The 23,834-nt window shown below is 40.3% G+C and overlaps 1 protein-coding gene across 1 annotated transcript in view; it reads left to right on the top strand.

Moving 5' to 3' along the window:
• The window catches only part of CNTNAP5 (contactin associated protein family member 5), a 200,544-nt gene that overhangs the window by 113,419 nt on the left and 63,291 nt on the right, over positions 1-23,834 (top strand). Inside the window, exon 13 of the mRNA XM_053983157.1 lies at positions 7,023-7,223. Within this exon, the coding sequence (XP_053839132.1) occupies positions 7,023-7,223 (201 nt within the window). The remainder of the gene's footprint in view (positions 1-7,022; positions 7,224-23,834) is intronic.

Raw genomic sequence — 23,834 nt, 5'->3', positions numbered from 1 at the left:
TCACTGCTCGTTGTAAGATACCCTGTATTAAGTAAGGAACTACTGAAATGGAGGAGCATCAGGAAGTAGGCTGGCATGACAGTGGTTTGCCTGCTCTGGGCTTCAGCAAAACGTGGGGGAGGAAGGTGCAAGATGTCACAAAAGAGGTGTCTTGTTGTCATCCATCAGAGACATCAGGCACGGTCATTCTGCTGAGAGTTGCCTTGATGCTTTGCAGTGCTTCTGCACTGGATGGATGTGGCTGAATCAGAACTCTGGAGGAAGCTCATGAGCAGAAAACAAGCTGCAAAGGCATGTACTGCTGGGTCAGCCACCAGAAAAAAAAAGTAGATACAAAAATAGCAATGAATGTTTTCAGGGAAGACTCAGAAAACATTTTGGAGTGAGTGAATTAACCTATCTGTGATAAGAAATTGGTCTTTTAATATCCTTTGAGGGAGTGTATATTAGGGTAGCTGGGTTGACCTGCCACTGCAGTTTAGAACAGTAGAGTATTTAAGAAGGAAAGTCTTGTCTTATTTGTGGTTGTACTTTTAGTTGTAGGTACAGCATTCAGGATAAAATTTGGCATTCAGTGTGGAGCACCATGAAACAAATGCATCGCATGAGCTCTGAGAATTGTTTTTTTCTCTCATGTAGCATTTACCGTATGTTTGGCTTGTTGGCAATTTAATCAGTCTGAATAATCTTGTTTTGTGACAAACCACCTAAATCACAAAGGAATGATGCAGTTTGTATGGGTGGAATGCTCTCTACAGGGATATTTCAAGTTGAAGAATAAAAATGAGAATTAGACAATACAGAATTCATTGAAAGCCAGTTTTCCAGCTGCTCTAATTTCCCACAATTTAATTTGTGTGCCGTCAAAAGCAACTTGGAGGTTTCCAGCAAGATGATAGAACTATGGGCTAGGCTAAACCGAGAGTCTAAAATGTGCTTAATGCATTGCAGTCCCATGCTGTAAAAACATCTCCTAGGGCCAAATGCAGACAGCATAATATCCTAGTGAATTGGACCATTAAATAAAACTGTGAAGTCATAAAGCTGTAGCATTACCCTGAAATTAAAGCATTGTCACCTTTGAATTATGGAAATAATTTAACAAGCATTTAGGAATTCTGCTTTTCAGGGCTGCATTAAACTATTCCACATTATACAATAGAAGATGTGGCTGCAGTCTCCTACTTGGTTTTGAATAACTTCCAGCTTGTGTTTAGTTTGAAATTTTACCAAGCTGAGAAAGTAATAAAAGAATAGAATGGAGTTATAAAAATTAACAGTAACCTATGCCTGGACAACAGCTTTTTAATTCTCATTGCAGATTTGTAAGTGCAAGGAGAGCTCATTAAATGGAGTAAACAGGAAAAAAAAAAGTGTAGTATTGACAGATGTAAAAACATAATGATAACTTCTTAGTTGAAATACATGAGACGAAAGCCTCTTCTGTGTAGTTTAATGGTTTCCAGGTATGGAAATGACTGGAAGGAGGTGGTTGCATTCAGCTTGGTTTGCACCTGTAATTACAGTGTCATTGCTTAAAAACATAATGTAAACAAAGTAGAGTGAAGAATAAATAAAAATCCTTGTATTGTGAAACAGGAACAAGTATTAGAAGCCCCATTTTCAAAAGCTGTGGGCATTACTGGTGTAGAGGTGTGCCTCTAAAGGTAAATGCCAAACCCGGAGCTCAGGTGCAGACAGCTGTTGCACTGTTTGCTGGGGTGATCTGTGGGCACATTCAGATGGCAGCTACGTGTCTCACACAGGTTCTGAACCTGCCTGAAGTGCCAGATCACAGATCATTGTCAGGAGGCTTCAGAGGACCTGCCATTCAAGTAGTCAGGGTAGGATGCCTTGACCTCATACTGAAGCAGGCAGTGATATTTTGGGAGCAGCCCTAGCTAAACTTGTGCAAGTGAATTTGAGAAAACAGAATGATCTTTTTCTAACTGTTGCCAAGTTTGAGGTGGAGAAAATGGGATTTGAATAAACCCCAAGGGCTGATCTGAAAGGTGATGCTCTTCACAAGAAATGTTGAGATTATTTTTGAGTGGTTTTCTGATCTATGGAAGCAGATGCAATGGTCTTGCTATTGTCATGGAATGGTTCAAGGATTTACTGCCCTCTAGCTCTTAGTAACTTCTCTCTCAACCAGTGGAGATGCAGGAGGGAACACCGTTGGCTCTTCTACTCTGTCCAAAGCAATCTAAAGTTTAAATTTCAGTCTCACTTGCTGCATTTAAACAAAATGGAGTCCTTTTGAAAGAAGGAAGTTTGTTTTTTGTGGTTATTTTACTGTGATGTTAATGCAATCCTTTATTCTTGTAGCAGGTTGTGTTTATTTTGTATGCATTGCCTCACCCCTCTACACCTCATGTGCTGCTTTCTAAACTCTTTCCCTGGGAAGCGGGAAGAAGTGTGACTGAGATTACTTCCTTTTCTTCCTCTCACCTTGTTGCTGCCAGCTCTATCTGTGTTGTGCTGAGCTGTCCTTCAGAGCCGAGGTTTGCTTGCTGGTGGCTGTGTCTTTCCTGCCACTAGATCAACGAGAAAAACACAGATCTTTTTTGAGAAGCTGAACTGATGGGTACCTTTTACTTCAAAGGTGAAGCACAGAGGGAAACTTTGAAGTGACCACTAAAGCATAGATCTGATCTGTAGAAGTATTAAGCCTAAAAGACTAGGCATGTTGTCGTGGTTTGACATGGAAGTGAATTTTTTTCCAGGAAGTTGGGTCAAACCAATCAGTGGTCAGGTTTGGATATTGGCACCTGGAGTGACCACTGAAAGTATGGACACGCCTCTGAGAACACAGGGGGTTAAAAGCAAGAACTCCCAGGGGAACCGTCTCTTTGGTTCCGGTCGTCAGAGAGTGCAGACGCTCCCCTGCCCGGCCTCAGGCTGGGTGGGGGAGGGGAAGCCCCGCGGCCTTGTCCAGGTAGGCCCAGGGGGCTGAAGGTCTGGAACCCAGCCAGCTCCTGGACGGAAGGGTGGAGAGAAACGGAGATGCCTTTGTTCCCCCCTGCCCAGAGGGAAAGTGACAGAGAGCCTGGCGGCACCTGGAAATTTGCCGGCAGAGGAGAAGGAGAAGGGGGGGATGATGCCCAGCATGGGAGACAGGAATGCTGGACCGAGATATCAGCCGTCCAGGGAGTCTGAACTTTTAACCCTTTCCAGGAAATGAGGGCTTTGTAAAATATTACTCCTCCTTGATTTGTAGTGGAAGAGAGACAGTCCGGGACCTGAGATGTTAGAAGAAGAAATATTTAGGTGGGAGGAGATGATGAAGTAGCTTTTGGCTGGACTTTTCTTGTTAGCCATAGACTGAACCAGAATCTCCTGCAATGGAGACTGCATTTTAGGGGGATGCAGTGGTGACCCAAGGAGACCTGTTTCAGCTTCAAACAGCGCAGGAATGGCAAGAACCGAAGAAAGCTGAGGAGGGAATGGTGATGCCCTCTGTCTTTGGGAAGAAGATGATCTCTGTTCTTGGACCCTTGGCCCCAGGGGAAAATGGGGGGGGACTGTAGTCCCAGGATGAGAAGCTGAACTGTTGTATCTTTGGGTCCGTGGCAAAGCATCCTTAAAGGAGCCCTATGAGCAGTCTGTCCATGCACGGTGGTGAGAGCACTGTGACATGGAATGGAGAGTGTCACACTGGCAGATTTTCTCCGGGCTGTTGCCATGTGTGACAGGGAAACACAGGAGGTGGCAACTGTGTTTCCTGGGGGGTCTGTGGTGCGAGAGAGACTTCTCTCTCCCTTGATAGTTTGAGTACTGATTATCTGAAGGGTGGTGATTTGATCAGGAATCCCGGGTGATGTTTCATGGTAGGTGTTTTGGAAATTGGGAGGAGGAGGGGTGTTTTAAAAGGTCTTCATCCTGGATTTAGTTCATGTGTTTTCTGTAGTAGTAGTTTAATAAAGATTTTTTTTCCCTTTGTTATTAAGCTTGGGCCTGCTCTGCTCTGTTCCTGATAACATCTCACAACATTTATTTGGGGAAGGTGCATTTTCATGGGGGCGCTGGCATTGCGCCAGTGTCAAACCATGGCACATGTGTAGATTAGGAAATCTCTGAAATGTAACTTCAAAATTCTTCTCTTCTGCTATAACTTTTTAAACTCCATTCTGATGTACTTGCTAAATCACAATTACTTTGAATACAGAAAGAAACTTGATTTGTTTTTCCTTTCCCTTTGTAAACTAGAGGATGGAAAATAGGTCAACTTATTTCTAAATGATCCTGTGGAGAAAAGCAGGTCTAGAATGTCGAAGTTCAGATCTCAGGACAGCTGTGTGCAGCTGTAATGATAACAGGACTGCTGAAAATTAATGAACAATCACAGAGGAAGATAAGAGGAAGACCTGTCACATTGCCTGTCCAACACTCCTGTTAATGAGTGCTGGCTGCTTACAGTATATTTGCTGATACCTTGTCCAACCTCATTTCAAGCATGTCAATTAATTATATTTCCAACACTTTTTTTGGGAAGACAGCTTTGTGCAATGCTATTTTTAATCAGCTTTTCCTAGTGTTCCTTCTTTGCTTCTAAATTGCTAGCTCTTGATGCTTTTGACTTTTCAGGCACCCACACGGCACCTTTCTTGATGCACAGCCTGGAAAGTACAGCAGTGTTAACCACTCTACAACTAGAGCATTAGGCTGCATTACTTCCTGAGCAGCACTGTAGCTACTATTGTGAGCATTGATTTTATTGCATTTTCTTAAAATTATGGTCAGAACTCTCAGTAGGGAGGTGCTTTTGGCAGCCCATCTGGAATTTCAACAACCAGTATATTCCATCTTCTCCTGATTTTATGTCTCACATTATCAGCAACTCAGTGTTTGTCTTATTAGTAGATATTTCAGTTAAGGCAGAAGTTAAACTTCTGTAAGCTTTTGTGAGAGGAAAGTAAACTCACCCTCAGCTGCTTCTGAAAAATCCACTCTGTTCTTGTGAATATTGCCTTGAGAGAGCAAAAGAAAACAGAGGGACTGGCTAATAAGGATCGCTACTTTAAGATGTACAAGATGTCTGTTACGAAGTCATTGAAGTATATTGTGTTTGAAGCAATATATGTGCAGGACAGTGCAGGGTATTGTGCTACAGTGTTCACTGTGATTACAACCACTGGGACAAGTATTACAAGCAATAAATTTGTGGTATTTCTTATTATTTTAATCTGACTTTTGTGTATCAAAGAAATATTGCCGCAATGTTTCTTTGAGCTCCAACTCCAAAGGTCCACAAGCAGCTCCCTGAAGTCAGTAAGAACCACAGAATTGCAGACATAAGAGCAAACTTTCTGCCTACCATCACAGAAATGATGAGAAGGTTGTGAGTGAATGTGCGGTTTGCTGTGTGTAAACTGTCCTTACAGTTAATGCAAGTTAATTTCTCTGTCACTTGCAGCCAGGTCTTGGAACAGACCTCTTTGATAGTCTCCAGATGGTTGTTGTTACTCGCCTGTCATTTGAATGCCTCCATAATGACAATCCATCAAGTCATCTGTGTCTTTGCACAAATTTAGGACTTTTATGTACCTATTAGCATTCTGTTGAAGTAATATATGTAGCATATATGTAGCTCAACAAAAAATACTTTGACTGCAATGCATTGTAGTGTCCACAGAGCTATTGGGCTCATCACGCCAGTGTATTGGGGAGTTACTGGAAATCTCAGGCTCTGCAAGAACTCGGGACAGGGAATGTGATAAAACCATCCAAATCCTTAAATGCACAGTTTTTAAGATCAGCTTAGAAAAGATATGATTCATTGTTATCTAGGGTTTCCCTGATGAAGCATAAATAACAAAATAGAAATCTATTGCCTAGATCTTACTTCTTCCTCTGTAGCTGTCTGTGTGTTTCTGCAAGTGAGATTGAAATCTCCTTCTCATCAAATGATTGAAAATTGCTGCCTTAAATTTTTGCCCTGTCAGTATCTTTTATCCTTCCTAGGCAAGCAGGGTCTTTGATAAAGAGGAAATTTGCTGGTTGTGCATTTTACTAATATTGTTGGGCATATGCAGGGCTCAGTCCTGTGAATCCTCATTGAAGAGTTCGTCTTTAACTCTGTGTCAGCTCAGCAAATTGGCCGTTCAGGTTGTCCTTTCTACCTTGCCCATTGCTATACCAGAACCAGCTGGGAAAAAGCCTCCCTGGAAGCTAATTGCTTCTAAGTGTGGTGTTCTCATTATGCCAGCCTCAATGCTGATTGTGAGCTGGGTTGTAGGGTGCAGGTTATGCTTAAGCCTAAATTCTGCTTTCTGTGACTTACACAATCCCTTGCTCTGCCAGTAAATGCAATGAAGAAAATGAGAATGGGCTCCCCAGCATGGAAAAGCATCAATATTTAGAGTTAACTACAGATGCCAAGTCATATGGTGTACTGTACCATCATCCAAGTAGGGCATCACTCAACTTATATGCAGAAAAATCTGAGAACTGAGTGAAATGAGTGATCTGACTTCCAGCTGGGTGGTAAGAACATACTCTCAGTTTAACTTTCTGGCAAGAGATTGTGCTTCCTGCTCACGGTGAGTTTTGCAAGCTCATCAGCTGCAGTTCTCTGCTTCCATTTGTTGTTACAACAGCATGGGCTGTGCTCTCGGGCAAAAGGTGAATGTTACCCCATGAGCCATATTACTATGTGTTTTCTATCAGGGACAAAGACAGTTGAAAAGTATCTAATTTTATACAGATATCTGGTAATAGAAGAAGCTGAAGGTCTCCTGTGCTTCCCAGGAAGCTTGTAGCTTCTGTCTTGCTCAGCAGGCAGTGTAGTGTTTGCTTGAGCTGGTTCAGGGAGAAACATCTTTGTTTAAGATAAGGCCACACTGACCTTTAATGAAGACAGACCTGTTGGTGTTCATCACAAAGTGCCCATTTTGGAGCCTGAGGTCCTGCTGATGGTCTGTGCACTGCAGTAAAACGTTATATTTCAGTTTTTTTGTGATCCCTGCTTGTTGGAAGTGTTTTGCTGTTAACGTCACATTCAATCATTTTTCATTTAACAGAAGATAAGATCTGGACTGAAGTGCAACACAACAGCACAGGGTTGACCAGAGTGCAAGGAGCTGGTCCAGGGAAGCCCTACACCATGTCCTTCAACTACAGCAGCAGTGCAGAGCAGCTGGAGGCCGTGATCAACAGTGCCGAGTACTGCGAGCAGGAGGCAGCCTACCACTGCAGGAGGTCACGGCTCCTCAACACCCCGAGTAAGTGCCACCATCCCAGATCTTTCCTTCCTAACTCCTATTGGTTGTACAGCAGGTAGAGGCCACGCCACAGCTAAGGAGAAAAAAACCCCAAACCCCCAAATTAATAGTAGCAATATGGAATAGAGTGAAAGACCTTTTACCATTCTGGATTCTACTGTGCAGTGCCTGTGCTCTGGTGCAAGAGGGTCTGAACTCTGCAGGGGAGTTTTCAGTCTGTAAGTTCATGCATGCCCAGACTCTGAAAACTTCTGCGATTGAAAGTGCTACCTAGAAACCACAAGAAGTGTATTTAGCTGATGGCAAATGGATGTGTTTCTTCATTTACAGTTTTTACCTGTATATTAAAGATAAAAAGCATCTAGATTGCTCCAGACTCATAATATTATGTAGGGGAGGGGTGTAACCTCTTCTGAGTCCCACAGCCCTGAATATGGTGTTCAAAGTGCTTGGTAGTACAGTTCCTGGGGCAAAACTAACTTTCCCCTTACACTAGACGGTATTTTTTTCCCTTGTCTTAATGTAACAGCAAAAAGGAAGCAGAGGGTCTCATCAGTTTGTGTTTCTCTGCAGCACCAAACTTCCAGTGGCCACTCAGAATGTCTGGCTTCCAGTCAAGTCTGTCTTGATGTCAGGATTTTATGTTTATTTATCTGGAGAAATGAATGAAATTAAGGGCAGACTTCTGAATGACTTCAAAGTCTTCTCTGTTACTTATAATATCTATATTGTCCTGGTGATTTTTTGATTATTAGCAACTCCTAAATTTGTTTGTAGTTTAGAAGAAAGACCATGGAAAGCCTGAAGGGGAGTTTGCAGTAGGAGTTTCTATTGTCTTAAAACCATATTGCCTAATGAGATGTGTCAAAACCCTCCCGGTTCCAGCAAAGTTACTCTTAACACTGAATTTTTATGGATCCAGTAATCAAATGCCTTACAGTCAGTTTATTTTTAAAAGCTGTGAATTATGTCTTTTGTTATAAACAGATTTACCAGCCAACAATTGCTTGTATTGCTAATCTTTTTTTAAAGAATGAAATGTTAATATCAGCATCCACAGTAGAGCACAAAGGGGAAAAAATTGTGGGCATAACTGCTCATAAAGAAGTGGAATTGATGTCTTACAAGTACTTTCAGTGTTGCTGGCTTCTGTATCCCACAACACAATTGATATGGCTTAAAGATAAAACCCCACAGAGGCTATTTCCAAAATATTCTTTCAAGGATGAATGCCACAATATTAAAGCAGGTCTGCATGTGTTTATTTTTGCACATTTCTGTGAGGCATTTGGTCATGTGTATGCAGGAATATACACTATGAATGGGTTTTGAGATGCCTCTTGTATGTGGGACCTCTCTAAAGCTTCTCTAAGGGGGCACTTCCTGAGAACCAAAACTTTTTTTGAGGGAAAAAAAAAAAGTAAAGGTAATCTTGTGTAAATTGACAGTGTGTAAACCGTGCATCTTCAGGGCTAAAGCTATCAAACAGGCAGACTGGCTAAGAGGGCTCCTGACAGGCAGCTCATCCTCTGCTTCTCCAGGACCAAAGCTGTGGCTGATTCCTCAAGGGAAAGGATGTGGGGATGGTGTTCAGCAGTCTGGCTTGTGCTCTCACAGCTGGTGCAGTGCCACTGTGCTCCTGACAGTTAAACCACAAGAACTGCACAACTCATTTATTCTTTTCTGCAGCTCCATCTGAGAAATAAAAAAATAAAATAAAAAATAAATTGCAATGTAGTGCATGTGGTAGACACCACTATTTTTTCCCTCTTTTTTTCTTCCTTTAGTATGTTTTTTAATTACACTTCCAAATTTTCCTTTTCTCATCCTGAGCTTTCTCAGTAGTCTACGGCTTTAAATTTGGAAAGATGTAAAACATGCTCAAAAATAAGATTTCAGTTCTTGAAATGACAAGGATAATTCGTTCTTACCTGTGTATTAAGTATTTTTGTAGAAAAGCATTATTTTCCCCAAGCTCTATTAATTGATATTAATCTTGTAGCAAAATGCTGTTGTATTACAGAGGAACCTAGAGACCAAGTAGTGCTATAGATGTCTTGAAAAGTTCTAGGACTTAAGGAATTTCCACTCTAAACTTGAAAATGAGATACAAATTGAGTGACCTCAGGGTATTTTGCTGGACCTGCTGCAGGAGGTTCTCACCTGTGTTGTTTTTGCCAGATTTGGGGTCAGAGAAACAGAACAAAGATCAAAACTCTTGGGTTTTGTTTCTTCATTTGACCTAGACTTCTGGATGTCTGAAGCACTGTGTTCCCTCTGTGTTTTCAGGGTATCTTAATGTGTAATTGCTGTTAGTATGCAACACTTCAGACCTGACTGTAGAATTCAATATGCGATGCCCATGCAGTATTAATGACAATACTGCATCTGTAGGCTGGCAGGAAATGTTACCTGACCTAATCCAGCTTGCTGAATGTCTCCACTCAATATTACCTCTGCACAGAGCCCAGTGGTGAATGCCTGATGGAAGGGCATCTTCCACAAGTATATCTACTCTTGACAAAGTTATAAAAGTTCCTCTGCCAAAGGGTTAATCCAATCCAAAGAATTTCCAAAGAAATCAAATCCATTGCTGAGCTTACTCTCATTCTAGGCTTTGCTCTTTTTTTTTTTTTTTCCACAAGGACATGGAACACATGGTTAGGATATAGCAGCTGGTAGCACCAACACACCAAATCCTTGTCTTCAGGATCTAAATACTGTCATGTTTCACAGAGAAGCAGTAAAAACATTTCTCTTTCCTTTTGCATGATAGTGCAAAGATGTATGTTGTTACATAGCAATTTTGGCTTTCACAGCTTTGACATGGGGCAAATGGGACAAGCAAGGCATTCTGGGCTGCCTCAGAGAGAAGCCCAGGGAGGCTCCTGGCTTGCTTAAAATTGTTACAGTTTATATCAAGGAATTTCTCTTTCTTCTTTTGCTAATCCCTCCTGCCCTAAAGACACAGGCACATCCTCAGCGGGTGTGACTGAGCGTGGTATCCCCCTTGAGTTTCTTGGATTTACATCTGCAATGTGTCAGACATGCAATCTGGCAGTTGGCAGAGGAGTTTACTCATCTCCACCTCCTGCTGTCTGGAACAGCCTTATTGGCTCTCCCTGTCATGCTGTGGTTTAGCTGCAAGCATGTCTTTGAAAGCAAAAATTAAATTGCCCTAAACTGTAGTTTTGTACATCTCTGCCATCAGACAGATTTTCAGGAGGTTTGTGAACACTGCAATAGATGTCTGTTCATCAAGGCATAGCTGGCTTTCTTAAGAAGGTGGCAAAAGAAACTGGTATGACCAGAAATCACAAGCCTCCTGTGACTTTCCCAGACGTGTTGGAGAAAAACTCACATAACCAGAGCAAATCTGACAGTTGGCATTAATTAGGAAAGTAATCCACACTTAGAAAAAGATTGGAGACTTACCCTTACAAGTAGAGGCCAAGTCAGGCAAGCAGGAGAGGAGCAGGATGGGCAGGAAGGTTGAGCTGCCTCTAAATGTGCTCTCTGTATTCTGAGAATATGAAAGGAAATGTAGCCCCCCAGGGCTTTGATTTTCTTTCTTTATGGAGCATCTCAGGCAATACCTAAGGAAAGAGTATGTGTACAAGGATAGCCACGTGTGTGCATGTTTAATTAAGCTGTTAACATACAAGATGTTTGAAGGTATGAAAATATTAACTGAAGAGCCCCCCAGCTCTTGACTGAATTTGCTCAGTTTTCTAGAAGCAGTGGGTGGATTCAAATGCTTGTCACTTGGGAAGCTTCCTCACATCCACCTTATCAAGGACTTAGCACAGTGATGGCTCTATCAGTGGCAGCATAGCTTGCTTTACAATACTTGGCTGACAGTCTGTCAAGTTCATAGCACATTTGTGTAGGCAGGGACTGAGAAAAGATCAGTCCAACAGCAAAATCAAAGAAACAGGAATGTCTGTAATTCCTGACTTCTTTCTTATTTTTCTCTTTCCAGTAGAATTCCTACACCACGTCACCTTCAGCTTTGATGTCAAACATTGAACCTAAACTACATCCATCCTAAACTACACACCTCTTCCCTGAACTTATGGTCTGTCAAGTCCCACTATTATATGACTTGCACCCAGGTTTCCACCACCTCTCTTCCACTTTGGTTCCCAGCTAGTCCCATATCTCAGTGCCAAGCTGTACCAGGTGTGTCCCACAGTCTGACCCCTCATACCAGGCAGTTGGTTGCCCTCACCGGTGAACTGCATTTGCATTTTGTAACTCTCTATTGGAGGGAAAGATGTAGTGCTGCCTCAGAGCAGGGAACACATCATAGTTTCTTAGTTTGGACTTAATTCCATTGCTGAGAGAAGTCAACTTTCCTTTTTCTTTATCAATGCCCTGTATGTTGCTAGAGCTTTGTCTGTGCAGGGTCCCTCCTTAGCTCCAGGAGAGGCCAGTGATGTGAGAGCAAAAAGCGCTAAGAAATGTCCTGCAGGGTCCTGCCTTCAGCAGTGGCTGCTGGAAAGATGCAGTTAAGGTGAGCACACAAGTTGATGTCTTTAGCACGTCCCTCAATATGTCCCCATCACCCACAGCTGCTCAGATAAGGGCATTAGTGTTTAAGCTATTGCCAATCCCTTTTAGTATTCACTATGGATCTGTTGTTCATAAACTTGTCTAATCACTTTTTGAACTTCATTAGGCTGCCTACCCTGTGGCCTTCTAGGAAAGCAAGTTCCAGGAGTTCCCCACTTGCTGTTTTACAGAACTACATTTTTTAATGAGTTTTTAACTACTGTTTTTCTCAGTGCACTGAGTTCTTGTATTACAGGATGCAGTGGAGCACAGTTTTGTGCTCATCCAGAGCTTTTATAGTGCTTTTAGTTACTCATCTAGGACTTTTACTAACTCTAGTATTTTTCACCTGAAGTGCCCACAGTTTTTTGAGATATGGTTTGCACCAAGATTTCACCACTTTAGAGTTTTTTGAAGAAAGGAGTCTGAAGTCTGGGTTCTCTTGGAGTAATTTACATAGATGATGTAATTTATATCAGGAGGTGATATAAAATGACCCATAACAAGCAGTCATTTACCAATGGGTTTTTGCCCACTAGTATTTTATGCCTTTTAAATATAATTTCCAGTTTATCATTCCAGTAGTTTCAATTGTTAATGCACTACCAGGGGACTATTTGTTCTTGTACAAAATAACTTTAAATTGTTATTGCATTACCAGGAGGCTATTTTTCATTGCACAAAATAACATAGAACAGGGCAGTCTGCCCTCAAAAAGTGGCTTGTGTTGAAGGAGTGGATGGCAGGTGTGGATTGTGTGCTGCGATTATTCTTGGGTAAATAGGATCCCTTTTTTGAGAATGATTGACTTTCCATCTGTGTTTCCATCACCATACCTCATCTCTCCCCCCAAAGTGGCAGTGACAGCTTCTCACAAGCACACTTTTAGACAACTTGTGCTATATTTGGAGACTTTGGAGCAGAGTTCAACAAAGTAATGCAATGCACCCCCCTTTATTTGTAGGGAGAGATTTAGAGGCCATATTTAAAGATGCTATGTTGGTTTTTGTGTACAGCTGATTAAAATGCAGGAAGTCTAAGCAGAATACAAAACCTGTGGCGTGGCAGAGGTAACTTGGCATGGAGCTTGCACACACCTGTGAGTAGTGGAAATATCATTATCCCAGTTTCTGACCCTTTACTCTCCTTTCCCTCTACTATCCTCCCTGGCTGGCAGGGAGGTAGAGTGTGCTATAGCTGCCAAGCAAGGAATGGCAGCTACTTACTGCTATTACTTCTCATCCAGTCTTGATGTGTTTCCCTGAGATTGAAATGCAGCCAAGAGACTAAATGATGGGAAAAACATGGGAATGAATCCTTGCTCAACCATACACTGGATGGCTTCTAACACAGTGGAAGGAAGGCATGTTCCCTCCTTGAAACTCACTGCAGGAGAGGGGAGGCTTCTAATGCTACCTGACATAATTCTGCAGTGACACCAGCAGGGCAGGAATCTCCTGGGATGGCTCCAGTAAACACTGGAGCACCATTATCTGTGTTTGCTTTAGACACAACATGTCAGGTGAATTTAAAAAAACATATCTTCAAGTGAGGACTGATGGAGTAGTGAGGTTCTTCTATGGTTAACTCCTGTTTGCTTTTATCCAATACATCCTTCATATTTGTGCTGTCACTGGGTATCTCTGTTGCTTTTTTGTTGTGTGTTTGTTTCAGGTTTTTTCCCTTCCTTGAATAAATTTATTTTTGTAAGTCTAAGGAGCAATTTTGGAATTATACTTTTATTTTATTTTATTTTATTTTATTTTATTTTATTTTATTTTATTTTTTTATTTTATCAAATTTAATTTCACTTAAAGGCCTTTTACAGTTTACATAGAAAATATACTTGCTCTCCAAACCAAATAGATCTACTGTCTTTTACTGATATGGAAATTATCTTTTCCAATATACAAGAAGCTTGACATGGGGTATTAATGAAGGTACATAGGACATGTAAATGAAATGTAAATCTAGACTAAAGATTTTGATTCTGAATTCTGGAATTCATTGAATACACTATTATTGGTGGTTCTATGAGGAAGTCGGTGGTGACCTGACCTCTACAATCTGTTGATTTGGGTGTTTGGATCCCAAAGAACTTCTGGTTTGAAGTAAAGTCAATGATATCTTTCGTTCAGCCTGTGAAACCTGTGGGATTGTGAAAATGCTCATAGCTCAGTAAGGCCAAAACGTTGAGTTCAGGGAATTCTGCAGTCCAAATAAGAGTTTGGAAATGGATAGTTTTATGGGGCACACGTGTGCCAGAACCAAACACATCTTAATGATACCTCTGGCTTGAGAGACCCAGTTGTATAAAATATTCTTACCACAGTTTGAAGAAGGGAAGAAGGACAGAATTCTTTCAAGCTATTTCAGCCAACATTCCCTTAAGCATAAGCAGTAATAGCCTCCTTTTTTTGTTGTTGTTTTAATATGCAGGACTCAGCATATTGTTAACAACAAATAAATAATGGTGATTAGAAACAAACAGCTAATCCATGGTTTGTTACATTAGTGGGTCATTAGCTATGACAGCAACCTGTCCTCCATTCAAGGAAGAAAGCAGGACTGCTGCCTGAGCAGAAGAATGTGCCTTCTCCCTCATTAGAGCCACAGCAGGGAGTGTGCTCTCATCACACTTCCCATTTGTCTGCTTCTTTCGGCTGTCCTACTTTAAACATCTTGGGCTCCATTAGATTCAGATTGTCTTACTGACATTAAACTAATTTGTCTGTCAAATTTGGGCCAATGCAGAGAGTGATGTTTTCTGATTTTGCAGAGCAGAAGATGTAAATTTCAGCAGTAAATTTCAGCATCTAACCTCTTCCACCGAGATGCCACATGAGTGGCAATAGTAAATGGCAATAGTAATTTTTATTGATATTTACATTATTTTTGAGGCTAAAAGAGCATTTGCGGCTGTAATTTCTCAGTTCTATGTGTGTTTTGGGTTCATTTGACTCCTGTTTTAGACCTGGGGAAGAAATTAGATGCATAGCAAGGCACTTGCAGAAAATCAGATGGGATGGAACCTCTATGCTTAGACTTTGTTTGAACTGGTTTGACCTGTCCAGGAAAACAGAGGTATTAGGAGGCTATACATCAAAAGATCAACAGCATAACTTAATCATATAAGTAATGAGCAGAAAAGAAAATGCAACTCTATGGTAAAAAAGACAGGTTTTGCTCTGAATAATTAGGTTACTGCTCAGATTCACTGCTTGTAAATCTGAAATCCAGGAATATTACCCCCATTGCAGTTGAAAGGTAGCCTGTGGAAAATTCATTTTCATGTTTGAAAGTGTGAACGCAGAAACAGGAGAAAAGAATCTATGAGATGAAGGTGGCATTTTGACATTACTTGGTGTTCAAACAACAAGGGAACAAAAATCTTCCGTAAGCAAAACACTAAACTAAATACTCGTACATGAACTATTTGGTGTTAAAGGGGGCATAAAAGTAGCTCTTCTAAGTGTCTCTTAATTCCTTTTATAAAAAGAGCTCCCCAAAATGTAGAGGATAAGCAAGCATACTTTGAGAAAAAGTTTCCAGACACTGGGAAAAAAAGTTGTGTACTTCTTCCACTCACCAGAAGCACCTAAAAGCAATTTAGAATTGTTTGCATCCCCCCCAACCTGGACTGATCTGGAGAAGAGCAGATCTGAATGAGACTTGACGAGTAGCTAGAAAGATGTGGTGACCTGAAAGAAAATAACGTCTTTAAAACCTCCTTTAGAGAAGCTTTTTCGTTATCTGCTTGGCCCAAAAGATTGAGAACAAAAATGAAAAAGCTTTTGAGCCTGAATCTTTTCCAAGTCCTTTTGAGAAGAGAAAGAATCAGACTGGTTTAGCCAAGGCGTGTATTCCCACTTGATCTGTCTAGGACTCAAAACAACATCAAGAGCCTTCTTCCTTTACTCTCAAGAGCAGAATTCAGAAGCCTCAGAAGAAAAGTTTTCTGGGTTTGTTTTTTGTTTTAGGTTTGTTTTTTTTTAACATTATGATTTAGAAAGATTAACCAATTAATCTAAGCAGTTCTCCTCTAAAGGTAGCTTTCTTGTTTAGCAGAGAAGAAAACTGAGGCATCAGGCTGCAACTGACACCAATTTTACCTGAAACTGGAATGAGCCATTAGATTGATTTAAATTTACCCCTCTAAAACCAATAGCCAAATTCTTGAAGCCACAAAAAAGAACCATACAAGTGTTTCCTCTCAGCTGAACACCTTTGATGTCTTTCACTCCAAGTGTGAGCTTTCTGTAGGTACCTCTTGTGCCTTGCCCTTGTGCTACTAGTGGAGGAATGAACATGTCAATCCTTAGAGATATATTTGCTTTTGTGCCACCACAGTTTTGGTGATTTAGCGGGAAGATGTGAAGATGCAAAGAAGGTAATGGTATATTCAGGTGGGGTATAATGGGATTTTTGTTGTATTCAGCCAGATAAGGGGAGAAAGCTGTGATTTTGCACTGTAACTGGTGGAGTAATAAATGTTGCTATTTCTCCTTTGGTTTTGTGGTTTGGTGTTGAGTTTCTGTATGGAACTTTTTATATACACAGAGGAATGAAAATGCACTGCAACCTTCACTTAGGCTAAGTACTAGGAGGATCTTTCCTAGCAGTAATGCCTGTTTTCTGCTTAGGCAGTATATGGAACCTGTAGAAACGTATTTCTCAGTCAAATGTTCTTGAAATTGGCCAGTGGGTTGTTGAGTTACTCGAGCAATAGACACAGGTGTGCACAAAAATTCATGAAGAATGTTTCAATATGTCTCATTTCTCTAGAAAACCAGATTATGATTAATATCTAAAGCCTGCTAGAATCAATAGAGACCCACTCCATGGGCCCTAGTGCTAAAAGGCAATCTTAATTTGGGCTAAAATGAGATGCAGATGTACGTATTTTCTCACCATGCCAGATACAAAAATGTCTCTCTCCTTCCAGGACAGGAACAAAAGCTCAAACCAAACGTTCATCCTAAACTCAGTTGAACTTCATCACTACCCACTGTTCTCTCACAGATTTTGGACCATTGCTGTTGTGCTAGATTCAGTCCCTGTCTTTGTGTGCTAACTTTTTGTTTATCCAGGATGCTTAGTTCCACATCCAAATCTTCCATTTCTCCAAAAAGTTTAAAGTGCCATGTCTAATTTATAACATGTAGTGATTTCAGTATATTAACATTAATAGCACATGAAAAGTGCTCCGAGTATAGACTGCAATCAGTTTTGTTCAGGCTGTCTCATTCAATGTGATCAAAATGTTCATAGTAACATTTGTTGATGGGAAGAAAAAGATAACAGTTCCTGGCTGTTCTTTTTCTCAGTTCTCTGTTACTTAACCTAGTTCAGGTCTGACAGATTTGTTTTACTGATGACTCCAAGCCTATGATGAGCTGTTTTAAAAAATGACCAGAGATCTGAAAAATGGTTCTGAAAAAAGAATAACATCAAGTTCATTATATATTTGTTTTAAATACTAACTTTTCCTTCATCTGATGATTCAAATGGTCAGAAGAGTCCATAAAGTTATGTATTCATACAGATAGAGTTCTCTCTTTTTGGGAAAGTATGTGTTTCTATATTTATGTAGATATGTGTAAATCCTCTTTCCTCCTTTTAGGAGGAAAAAGAAGAGCGGAATTTGGCTGTAATTCATTTTTTGGGCCACATGGATATTGTCAGGCCTGGTGCAAGACAAAGTAGTGTTGGTTACTCTTTTGTCCTTTGAGGTAAAGGCTTTCTGTATGTTAGCACTTGTTTGCCTCCCATTTGTCACTGTGATTTCAAAGTCTCAGATTTTATCTATATGAAACCACATGAAATTTGATCAAAGACTGACACTTTGGGGTGTGGCAGAAGTTTAGGGGCTGTTTCCCAGAATGAAATCTGTATGACTGAATGCTAAGATAACAGATAATGCTAAGTTATCTTCTAAAGTAGGCTCTATTTCAGGTCCCTTTGGCTTTTTCTCTGGCAATGCAAAGTCAATTTGCTCCATTTGTTTTGCAGCTCTAATATCTGCTGTTGAACTGGGAAAGGTTCTCCTGCAATGAGAATTCTTTTTAGGTCCTGCTTTGGGATCCTGTTCCCCACAGCCTCCACGTTCAAAGCAGAGGCAGCTTTCTTGGTCACTTCCTTCCCAGTGCACACTTATGTTCTGGATTCATAAAAAGAGATTGCATTGCATTTTGTTTACTACCTCTGTGAGACATTCTAGGGCCACTAGTCAATCTGCAGAACATTAGATGTACCTATTTAATAGAGGCGGAATTTTACTGAGTGAATAATTGCATCCTGTTAGTGCTGAAGTAATCACCTTACATACAAGTAATGCCTCCAGAGGGAGGTATGTCCTTTCCAAAATGCCACCCTGGACAGTTCATTTTACGTCCATACAAAGCTCCAGAATCTGTCTGACCATATTGCACTACAGGTTGTCATGTTTTCAGAGGATGAAATTTATGTTCCATGAAATAGCCATTGCCAAAATTAATAGGTAAATGAACAAAGCGAAACAGACCATTAGAACAATTGTAATAGCACAGTTGCTGGGTTGTGGCACAAAAGCAGAAACTAATGGGTAAACATAACCATATTATAGTGACAGGAGCCATCAATGTGCACAACTGTGGTTACACAATGGAAGGCACTCGACCGATGTGAAATATGATCTAGCAGTCAGGCCAGTTGCAGGTAATCTTGCTTGGAACAACACTTACCTTGGCTGGTTTGTTTTAGCTGATGGAAAATTATAAATATCACCTATTTCACTCCTGTTCTACTGGAATTTCAGTTTCATTTTGATAATTTTCATAACTATTTTTTTATATCATTCTGGACAGTGATACTGAGATTTTTGTCTTTGCAGAAATTTTCCAAGGCATGAACAGATTGTTCCTGAATGTTCATGCAAGTAGGAATTCAGCCAATGACCTTCAGAGTAAATGTTCATTCTAACAGCTTGAAATCTTTGACGCCGTTGCCTTTATTTCTGCTCTAAAGCAATACTTTGTAATTTTAAGTGAACACTCAAACAATATCTAATCAGGATAAACAATTCAGAGATTGAACTGTGTTTATATAACATAATTAAAAAGCTTTGAATAGCTAACAGAATCATAACATTCTATTAATGGAAAGCTACAGTAACGAATGATTCAACTGAAAAACTACAAAGCTCAAAGATATGCAGGATCAGATCCATTGGATTCAGTATATTTGTACTGTTTTAGGCAAGTAAAATGGTGGATTAACTCCTTACTTTTTACATCTTTCATTAAATTCCACTTTAATATAAAACAAACTAAAATGCAGAAACATTTTAAAATATTCAGATATTTAGAGGAGCTAACATGTTCATCCATAGCTTGTTAATGCAGTATTTATAATCAGCACCTATACACTTCAGCACTGATAGATTGAAAAAGACAGCACTCTGTTCTTGCAGAGGTTTATCCTGCAATACTGAAGTAGAGAGGGGTGGAGAGGCATCTTTAAGCCTGGTTACTGGAGTGGTGTAATATAAATTAGAATACCATCTCTGGCCATTTGCTGGAGCCAGGAGTGGGATTGATGCAGGAGCTCCTCCAGATCACTGTGCCACTCAAGAGTTTACTCATGCAGGAGGACCTTGTCAGTGACTAAAACCAGAGATTCAGAGCCGCTTTATTCTGCTAAAGTGGTTCAAAGTAGTTGGAACACAGGAGAGAGCTGGGTGCTCAACTGTTTAGCTTTCTCTCTCAGAGATTTCACTCCATACATATGCAAAAAATATTCAGTTACTTTAGTCTTCACTGAGCAAGATCTTTCAAGGGAATATGTAGCAGGCAATTGGGTCCTAATAATGGTTTGGTAAAGGGAAGGCTGCAATGGTTCAGAGCCAGCCTGAGCTACAGCCAGCATTGTTAATTGTTTCCTCACATGGCAGATCAACCAGGGGTTTCTCTACACAGCAAAATAAAAGTGTGCAAGTGTTTTATATGTGTCATTCATATGATTTAGCATATGTTTTATCAACATATAAGTGTTTCCACTGAAGAGTATTTGAACTTATGTAACTTCTGCCATCGGGTGCATTAGTTGTACTTGTGTCTTGACCTTACACCAACTAGTTCTTACTGAATAAATACCCTTTGCTGCTTTCACCCATGGAAAACACAAAGCCAGCTGAGGTTTAAAATGCACAAGCAAATCTTGAAATTAGAGTCCTCAAAGTCCTGCTTCCATTTATCAAGAGAATGTCTTACTGTTGCACCATGCTACTTAAATGTGAGATATTCCTATGATGAGTGTAACCTATAACAAAAAAAGTGAAAACTTGAATACGCTAAATGCAGAATTAGGTGACTAGTTGAGTGATAATATATTGCCTAACCTAATGAAAAGACATTACATTTGAATAATGGACCACATCGTAGATTAAATTATCCCAAGGCAAGGTAGTAGGTGCTTCATGCAGACAAGGTCAATTACCTTATCCAGAAGAGCCTGTTTGAAGTGTATTATGAATAATTCACAGACATAGAAATTAGCTTTGAAAAAGTGTCCCAGCTATAATGTGGTGAAAGCATTCAATTTCTTTTTTAATGTATTTAAGATAACACCCAAAGGACAATTATGGCTGCTTAACTGTAAGACTACTTAAATGACAAGGAATGACAATTGTGTGGTCAAATTCACATTAATGCATTATGCAAAGGGAAGCATCTCCACCATAGTGTGATGCTGTCAGGATACAAGTAACAGATTTCAAACCTCATACTGTATTTTTAAATGCTGAATGAAAATTCATCAGACTGATTAATTTATTATGCTTCCTCAATGAAGAAGATGCAGTTGTTGCTGTACTAGCTTTGTTTACTCTTGTTGTTCAGGCCTTTTTGTTCTTTGACTTTCTGATATGGAAACAAAGGTTCAGAGTATTTAAATCATTTGTGTGATTTTGGAGAGTCTGACAAATGCAAGGGTAGAACCAGAACATTTTATTTTCCATCGTTAATCAGAAGACCAGACTTCTGCTATAAGCACTAAATTAGGCTGTTTCCAAGTCGGTATTGTTCCAATCTAGAACTACTTAGCATTAGAGTTAAAATGATGGCAGTAGCCATGGTAGCAGAATGCACACTTACTTGACATATGGTGACCTTAGGTGTGAATTAGAAATGCAATAAACCTCTAAGTCTGGGGATTAACATGCCCTCTCAGCATATTTTGATTCCACAGGCAAAACAATAACCTTAGCTTTCTCTCTTTGACTTTGCAATAAGTGGTAACGGCCAGGGGAAATCCCTCAGGGGCTGCAGTTTTCTAAGATGCCTGGCAAGAAGATGGCTAATTCATCAGGTATGTATTTAAGTGTTGAAATATAATAGTGACATTTCATGGCCTCTGAGTTTACCAGCTTTATTTGCTTGAAAGGGAGAGTTCAGCAGAATTTTAGAGGGTGCTGTGGAATCGTGTATCTAATGAGGCGTACAGCCTTCCCAGTCCTGTTTCCATTCACCTCAATGTCAAGAATCCCATTTAGCTCAGCAGGAGCAGGTCTGGGACCCTGGAACTTTCAAAGGACAGTTTGCATAAAGAGGGATAAAAATTTGACACAGAGTCCAATTATAAAACAAGCTGTTAAAATACATGATGAAGTAGGAAACCACCACGAAGAGAAAGGAATGGAGACTTCCATTAAAGCAATCACACCGAAAAATGTTGGATTTTTGCATGTACCTAGGTTTTTTGTATTCTCCATCATCCATCTTTTCTCCAAGGATCAATTCTCTAAAAAAGCTCAAGAATTTCCTTTCCCTCCACTTCATGCAGTTGTTGGCCTCCACCCCCTTGTTTTCTGTGAGGACTTGATAAAGATTAATCTGAGTCTAAGAGACTTGCAAGCTAATGTTCTTATTTGGATGCAGGAATGTGAACAGATGTTTGCATAGTAGTGCTAAGTAGGACAGCTGTTTGGGTGTCATGTACGTATTCCATTTAAAAACAAAGCTTTATGGTTAAAATTTTTACTTGCAATGTGGAAGAGAAAAGAAACCTAAATTCAGACAAATGCATTTATTCCTGTGCTACGGGTGGCTTCCTTTAAACCATCAGTTTTCTGTATCTCTGAATTTACAGCATTATACAGATACCTCTTACCTAAACCTCTGGGCAAATGCACCTTACCTTGGCCAGTTGCCTGTGGGTGGAAGAAAATATACGGCACGACATCAACATTGCTAAATGCTATTTCACTGAGGGAAGAAAAATAGCACTGAGATTAGGGGAGGGAAGTTGTCCCTTTTCTTTGCAGGAGATGGCTTATTGCTGATTGTTTCTGCAGTCTGTTTGTAATGAACTGTGCATCAGGGTAATATTTGCCTTTGCATTTGTTCTGCTCTTCAGATGGGAGAAAATGTGTTACAGCCATAAATGTGTAACTCATATTTATTAATTTCCTAACAGAAATCTCCATAGAAAAACTTCCAATATGGAGGTGTACATATGCATAGAGCATATCTGTAGAGAGAAGAGGTTGGAGGGAAGGGGCTCTCATATATTTTTAAAAGAAGTTTGCCCCTCAGAGATTTATAATTTTAAATATGAGGCTTGGGTCTGATCTTGTTCATTACTTCATTTCCCCTGATGCCTGTCCCCCTAGGGCTCCATATTTGAAAAGAAAGCAGGCAAATTATTTAGACAGTTAAATGGAAGTGACTGATCCCTGTTGCTTCTTGCACAGTGTTTGAAGAACTCTAATGTGTTAATACCTGGTCAAAATCCTACACCAGCCTGAGAGAAAAGCTTACCTGCCTCAGTTGTGTTGTTTCCACCCAAACACCACTACCTGACAGAGATGCCTGCATCTTTTCAAGCCAGTAAAAGATTTGTAGTAAGGATTTGTAGTAAGTTGTACTCGGCTAGAGGAAAGTTCACTCCACTAAGAAGCCTTACTGTTGGAAGGAAAGCTGGTATGGATGTGATGGTCTTATGGACTTTTTATTCACAGCATTGATGCAGCCCACAAAACTGTTTGTCTCATCAGCTGTGAAGAAAGGCCTATGGTAGAGAGTTATTTCATATGTAAAGTTCTTGATTCTGACTTTGTGATGCTTGTAGATAGAATGGCTCCCGTGCTGGTTCTTTCTGTCACCATTAAGTACAGAAGACACATAGGCCTGTTCAGCTTTGGGAGAGAGAGGAAGGACTAGGGCTTCTTGAGGCTGCATGGTTGCCATTCTTCTGCAGCCTCTACCCATTCCAGTACTCACTGCAGTGCTAAAGTACAGCTCAGTTCTTCCTTCAGCTCCAGGAGCAGAAAACTGTCTTCAGCTGCATAATAATCTCTGTTAGTGACAGTAGAGCTACAGAGCAGAGCTGAACAGTTCATATTCTATCCACTACAGTCTGTGCAGGAATGTAAATACACACCCATGTTTGTTATAGCTGCATAGAGAGATACACAGGAACCTGAGACCAATTAAGCAGCAAAAATAGAAGATCTATTTGAAAGATGTGAACCTGTTGCTAACAGGGTGAAGAAAAAAGAGCTGCAAATTGATTAAGCAGTCCCACAGAGAAGACAGATTGTTGTCATCCTGACCTTTAAGGCTGGTCAGGATATATCAATAGAAGCATCTTCTGAGTACAGTGTTTTATGATTTTTTTTTTTCATTTACATTCTCTTGTTTTTGCCTTTACGTGCTGGCTTGGAGCCAGTTCATTTCATGGTCTTGCCTATACATATGTTCTGCTACAGCTGCATTTTTCCAAAGTGCCCAATTTCACAGCACTCCAGCCTTCCTTAGGATGACAAATGGTGCCCCTGCTGCTCTGACCAACAGAACTGTAATTGCAGCCTGAGACAGAGACAGCTGAACTAACGCCATGCTGCAGTTTGGGTATATCCTTAAGTTGAAATCTGACTGCATGTGTTTATCGTAGCTGAGTTTCCGATTCCACCACTTAAGGCATTAACTGCTGACATTAATTGTAACATTGAGGAAAGCAGAATTGCTCTGCAGTTGAAAGCAGTGTCAAATCAGCAGTTATTTATTTACCATTGCTCTG

This window comes from Vidua macroura, chromosome 7 (assembly GCF_024509145.1).
Source record: "Vidua macroura isolate BioBank_ID:100142 chromosome 7, ASM2450914v1, whole genome shotgun sequence".
Lineage (NCBI taxonomy): Eukaryota > Metazoa > Chordata > Aves > Passeriformes > Viduidae > Vidua > Vidua macroura.
This window is presented reverse-complemented; position numbering and strand designations above follow the sequence as displayed.